We start from the raw sequence: 6,612 nt of genomic DNA, 5'->3' as shown, positions 1-6,612 counted from the left end.
GTTGTCAACATGGATTCAAGTTTGGCAGCCTATGTGGTTTAATTTACATGCATGTGGAAGCCAAATCTAATTTACATGCATGTGGAAGCCAAATCAAGAGGAGCAGGGGGAGAAAGGAACCCGTGCCATTGGAATATTTCAGTATATTAGCTCCTGATCCAAAATCTGAAAGTTGTCTAGGTTCGACACAACAAACCACATAATTGACAGTAAATTTGTAATGGTCAGTAAAACACCTTAGAAATTCCTCTAGTTTTGTGTTAATAGTGGGTGCATATAGAAAGCTTCTAGCACTGGACTCAAAAATAATGTATATAAGGACCTAGGAGTTAGAAGGCTTTATTTGAGAAAACATGTGAACTGAGTTTCATATCTCTTTCTTTCTTTTCAGATATATCACCATACCTTGATGAAAATAGCTTGCATAGAGTGAAAGGATTAGGATTGGTGGAGACATCGGATATTTTACAATTAAACAATATTCATAGGAGCATCTTCCATCTTCTGGATGCCTGAGCATTTAAAGCAAAACAAATTTATTTTATTTTGCACTCTATAAATATATATTTGATCTGCTATCACTTGCAAGTGGTTAACCAGCACCTACAGCAAACCACTATGGCCCGGATGAGCATTGCTTTAAGGGTTTGCCATTTGGTGCTGGGATTGCTCATAAATCCATTTAGTACATCTTCCATACAGAATAATGAATGTCCACAATTGTGTGTCTGCGAAATAAGGCCATGGTTTACACCTCAGTCAACTTATAGAGAAGCTACAACAGTTGACTGCAATGATCTTCGTTTAACAAAAATTCCCAGTAATCTTTCCAGTGATACTCAAGTTCTTCTTTTACAAAGCAACAATATTGCCAAGACTACAGATGAGCTCCAACAGCTTTTCAATTTAACTGAGTTGGATTTTTCACAGAATAATTTCACTAGTATAAAAGATGTGGGGCTGTCAAATCTTACTCAACTCACTACTTTACACCTAGAGGAAAATCAGATTACAGAGATGACAGATTACTGCTTGCAGGATCTGTGCAATCTTCAGGAACTCTACATAAACCATAACCAAATCAGTACCATTTCAGCCAATGCATTCTCAGGTCTGAAGAATCTTTTAAGACTCCACCTTAATTCCAACAAATTAAAGGTTATTGACAGCCGTTGGTTTGATTCAACACCCAACTTGGAAATTCTGATGATTGGGGAAAATCCTGTAATTGGAATATTAGATATGAATTTCAAGCCACTCTCAAATCTAAGAAGTCTGGTTCTGGCTGGCATGTACCTGACTGATATTCCTGGGAATGCTCTAGTAGGATTGGATAGCCTTGAAAGTCTCTCATTTTATGACAACAGGTTGGTTAAAGTTCCTCAACTTGCACTCGAGAAAGTTCCAAATTTAAAATTTTTGGATCTTAACAAAAACCCAATCCATAAGATCCAAGAAGGAGACTTCAAAAACATGCTTCGGTTGAAAGAACTTGGAATCAACAACATGGGAGAGCTGGTGTCTGTTGACAGGTATGCACTAGACAATCTTCCTGAACTTACCAAGCTTGAAGCCACCAACAACCCAAAGTTATCTTATATTCACCGTTTAGCATTTCGGAATGTTCCTGCTCTAGAAAGCCTGATGCTTAACAATAATGCCTTGAATGCAGTCTACCAAAAAACAGTGGAATCCCTTCCAAACTTGCGTGAGATTAGCATTCACAGTAATCCCCTCAGGTGTGACTGTGTCATCCACTGGATAAACTCAAACAAGACCAATATCCGTTTCATGGAGCCCCTATCAATGTTCTGTGCTATGCCGCCAGAATACAGAGGACAACAAGTAAAGGAGGTAATAATACAGGATTCCAGTGAACAATGTCTTCCCATGATTTCTCATGACACTTTTCCAAATCATTTGAATTTGGACATTGGCATGACTGTCTTCTTGGATTGCCGGGCTATGGCAGAGCCAGAACCTGAAATTTATTGGGTTACTCCACTTGGAAATAAAATAACTGCTGAAACTCTTTCAGACAAATACAAGCTTAGTAGTGAAGGGACTCTGGAAATATCAAATATTCAGACTGAGGATTCAGGAAGGTACACTTGTGTAGCCCAAAACATAGAAGGTGCAGATACAAGAGTAGCTACAATAAGAGTGAATGGAACACTTTTGGATGGTACTCAAGTGCTGAAAATATATGTCAAGCAAGCAGAATCTCATTCAATCCTAGTTTCTTGGAAGGTAAACTCCAATGTTATGACTTCCAATTTGAAGTGGTCATCTGCTACAATGAAGATTGACAACCCCCACATTACATATACTGCTAGAGTCCCAGTTGATGTGCATGAATACAACCTCACACACTTGCAACCCTCCACGGATTATGAGGTCTGTCTCACTGTATCGAATATCCATCAGCAAACTCAGAAGTCCTGTGTTAATGTTACAACAAAAAATGCAGCATTTGCCCTTGACATTACTGACCAAGAGACAAGTACAGCCCTAGCTGCGGTCATGGGATCCATGTTTGCTGTTATTAGTCTTGCTTCTGTTTCTGTCTACGTTGCTAAAAGGTTTAAGAGGAAAAATTACCACCATTCATTGAAAAAGTATATGCAAAAGACCTCCTCTATTCCCCTGAATGAACTCTATCCTCCACTTATTAACCTCTGGGAAGGTGACAGTGAAAAAGACAAGGAGGGCGCTGCAGAAACCAAGCCAACTCAAGTGGACACATCCAGAAGCTATTATATGTGGTAACTCAGATGATATTTTGCTTCTGGTAGTAAGGAGCACAAAGACTTTTTTGCTTTATTCTGCAAAAGTGACAAGTTTGAAGACTTTTGTATTTTTTGACTTTGCTAGTTTTGTGGCAGAGTGGTGAGGACAGGTGGATATTTCAAATTTTTTTTAGTATAGCGTATCGCAATTGTTTTGACACACACGCACACACACACACACACACACACAAATGGCAGCTTCACCTAGCTTCCAGGTTTTTTTTTTAGTTGTGCTTAATTTAACAATGCTGTTCTAACTACGAAAAAAATAATAATGAAAGGCTGGAATTGCCCTTTGATTTACAAGTCGCATGACCCCTTTCTAATGAAGCCATCAACAGAAAGTACAGTGTCCCTGCAAAATCTAACTATACCAACTTGAAAATACATGAAACCAGCTTTGTCATAATCTGGTCTAAGGACTCTTTAACTTGAGATAAGATGACGGGATTTTGAACAATGGTAGTTGGCTGTACTGTAATGTTGTATCAACTGATTTGAATGTTTTTTGACTATGAACAATTGATTTTTTTTCTTTTTTAATAGTTGAAGAGACTTAGGTAAAGCTAACAAAGCAATTAAAGTATGTACACTTTTTTCAATGTAACAAAACTAAATGTTAATTGCTCTTTTCTTATATTTAGTAGGAACTTTTAAAGAAAATCTAGAATTTATTTCTGTGTAATCCACCAACACCTGGCATAGAATGAAGACAGAAGTATAATAAATTATAGTTTTTGTTCTGTTTGGGGTTTTTTTTTAATGGGTGATTGTTTTGACACAAAATATATCCAATATTATATAAAATTGTGGGTCTCTGGGTCAAATTAGATTTCATTTTTCCTTAAAAAATTCTATTTTATCAAATGTGAGTTTTATTCAAACTTGGTTTATATATTAAAAAACACAAACCAATAAAGCATTGATGGAAATTTCATTAGAAGGATAAGTATGGGAGGAAAAAGCATTGTTCTTATGTCAGATGCACAACCATTTGATATGTTACAAATACTGCAAGAAGTTTATTTTTTCTTGTTTGCTTTCTGTAGCATGTGAACTACACAATACATGATGTAAAGGCAAAGTATCAAGAACAGTGCCCTTGAATGTGTTAGCCAGCTTATCTAAGGAAAGGGAAGGGTGAAGGTGCAATTAACTTAACCAAAAGAAGCAATTATCTCTTAACAAGGCAGACACGATTCATGGATGAAAAGTGCCCTTTTCTCTTGGAGTCTCTTAAAAATAATTGAGGTCTGTTTGTGAGAACTTTAACTCCTCCTTGAAGCTTGTACCTGAAGAGTGAAAGAACCTTAATAGCAGCTGTGAATTAAAAACTAAAATTTAGAAAGGTAAGAATTATCAGTAGTGGTTTGGTGTAGGTTCACCAGATGCTTAGCATCCCCATACACTTTTCAAATATTTCTTTGCGATGTGATTACGTGTGTTGGAGCAAAGGCATATATGGCTGACTCTTCAATAATACGAAGCTCAGACAACTTTTGTAGCAGATGCAACATTTGCTGTCGAAAGGATGGAAGAAGGCTGAAGCATTCTTTTCATTTGTACAAATAATGGCTCGATAGGCTTACTTTATTTTTTTATTTATTTAAGCATTTTTATGCCACCATTCAGCCAAAAAAGGCTCTCATGGCGGCTTACAAAAGTATTTCTTGACAGTCCCTGCCCACAGGCTTACAATCTTACTTTACTTATTAATAAAGTTATTTATGAGTCACCTTTTGACCAAAAAAGAAACCCCTAACGTGATGTCAAGTTTACAAACTTTAAAACAATATGATATAAACCAAAGCCTACCATCTTTGAAAATGAGTAATGTATTTGATTACATTTAAAGTAATGCAAAGGTCTTCGCTCTTATTTCCATGCTTTAATTTATTACATTATACCTTCAGTAGCCAAAGCTATCTGGGCAATTCACAAAATTTTAAACCAGTAAAATAAAACAATAGTTATTTACAGTCAACAGACAATTAGTACAACGTATTAAACAGTTATACATACATAGTAATAAGGTAGATACAAAAAAATTTAAAGAATTGAACAGTAAATTTGTCTCCATGAGGAGGGTAATCAAACATAAGTGATTTAGTGCAGATAACCAGGTTCAGTAATTTATTTATTTATTTATTTATTTATTTATTTATTTAAGTATTTTTATGCCGCCATTCAGCCAAAAAAGGCTCTCATGGCGGCTTACAAAAGTATTTCTTGACAGTCCCTGCCCACAGGCTTACAATCTAAAAGACATGACACAAAAGGAAAGGGGATTGGGAGGGAGGAGGAGGAGGGGGGAAAGGAAAGCAAACTCAGGCACTACAATCTTAGTTGGAAAAGTTCAGCAGTTGCAGTTGACAGCAGGAGGGAGGAGGGCTCTCAGCTGGAGCTGGACCCAGGCACGGTGGAGAGATGCCTGGCTGCTGCTTCCTCCCTCACTGGTGGCCTCTGCAGTGACAGTTGGTAGCAGGAGGGAGGGGGCTCTCAGCTGGAGCTGGACCCAGGCACGGTGGAGAGATGCCTGGCTGCTGCTTCCTCCCTCACTGGTGGCCTCTGCAGAGACAGTTGGTAGCAGGAGGGAGGGGGCTCTCAGCTGGAGCTGGACCCAGGCACGGTGGAGAGATGCCTGGCTGCTGCTTCCTCCCTCACTGGTGGCCTCTGCAGAGACAGTTGGTAGCAGGAGGGAGGGGGCTCTCAGCTGGAGCTGGACCCAGGCACGGTGGAGAGGTGCCTGGCTGCTGCTTCCTCCCTCACTGGTGGCCTCTGCAGAGACAGTTGGTAGCAGGAGGGAGGGGGCTCTCAGCTGGAGCTGGACCCAGGCACGGTGGAGAGGTGCCTGGCTGCTGCTTCCTCCCTCACTGGTAATTTGGCCACTTGCTCAGTAATTTGTTGAAACCCTGCAACATTAAAAAAAAATAGTATAAACCATTAACATATAAGAAAATTGCAACCTTTGAAGTGCTAAAAACAGTTAACCATGAAGTACCAGGACCCGTTAGAACAACTAACATTAAAAGGCTCATCATATACCATTAAATGCCTGAGGTATAAAGTCTTAACCTGGCACTAAGAAGATGACCATGTTGGTGCCAGGTAGACCCCACTGGGAGAGAATTCCAAAAGTGGGGGCCACCACTGAGTAGGCCCTCTCACTTCTTGCATCCTCTGAACCTTCCTTGGATGAAGCCCTCAGATGTTGATTGTAACGTATGGGTAGGTTCATATTGGGGGAGGTACTCTGTGAGGTATTGTGGTCCCGAGGAGTGTAAAGCTTTAATGGCCAAAACCAGCACCTTACATGGATATTTTGGATGGAGCATTCTTGATTTAACCACAGAGAAATGTAGGTAGATGCCTTTCAGTCAGTGGCATATGAATTCCTCATACTTAAGTATTGAGAGGGCCAGAAATAAATCCTACCTATTATACTGAAGGTTCCTGTAGTTCAGACGTGTTAACTGAGTTCTTAATCCTTTGGCATTTTACATCCAATTTCCTGCTAAGAAAGGTTTCCTTTTCTAGTTGTATCAACTTAACTTAGCCCCATTCATAATTTGCCAAAGTCAGGTAGCCCTGTCTTGCTAGTTGTCCTTCCTTATATCCAAGAGATTACTGAGCTGTTGCATAGTTCAGAAGGTCTCCTTCTAGTATAAAACTAGCTTGCATCTATGATGAGACTGGAGCTGCAACATTAAACACAGCTTCTGAAGGCAGGCTAGCTGCCTCTTACCTTGGGTTTATCAGCAGCTACAATAGGAACTTGACATTTGTCTTCCCTACAGCCCCTTCAGAGGGGGCCCTTTTGAAG

The 6,612-nt window shown here is 39.3% G+C and overlaps 1 protein-coding gene across 1 annotated transcript; it reads left to right on the top strand.

Moving 5' to 3' along the window:
• Positions 1–394: 394 nt before the first annotated feature.
• Positions 395–2,964, top strand: LRRN1 (leucine rich repeat neuronal 1). The gene has a single exon (XM_063121605.1). The coding sequence runs from the start codon at positions 619–621 to the stop codon at positions 2,767–2,769; it is 2,151 nt and encodes a 716-aa protein (XP_062977675.1). The 5' UTR covers positions 395–618; the 3' UTR covers positions 2,770–2,964.
• Positions 2,965–6,612: the final 3,648 nt, after the last annotated feature.

The sequence above is a fragment of the Elgaria multicarinata genome, chromosome 3 (assembly GCF_023053635.1).
Source record: "Elgaria multicarinata webbii isolate HBS135686 ecotype San Diego chromosome 3, rElgMul1.1.pri, whole genome shotgun sequence".
Lineage (NCBI taxonomy): Eukaryota > Metazoa > Chordata > Lepidosauria > Squamata > Anguidae > Elgaria > Elgaria multicarinata.
Note: the sequence above shows the minus strand (reverse complement) of the source record. Positions and strands in the feature narration are given on the sequence as shown.

Coding starts and splice junctions, on each gene's coding strand:
- LRRN1 (XM_063121605.1), top strand. CDS start 619: ATGGCCCGGATGAGCATTGCTTTAAGGGTTTGCCATTTGGTGCTGGGA.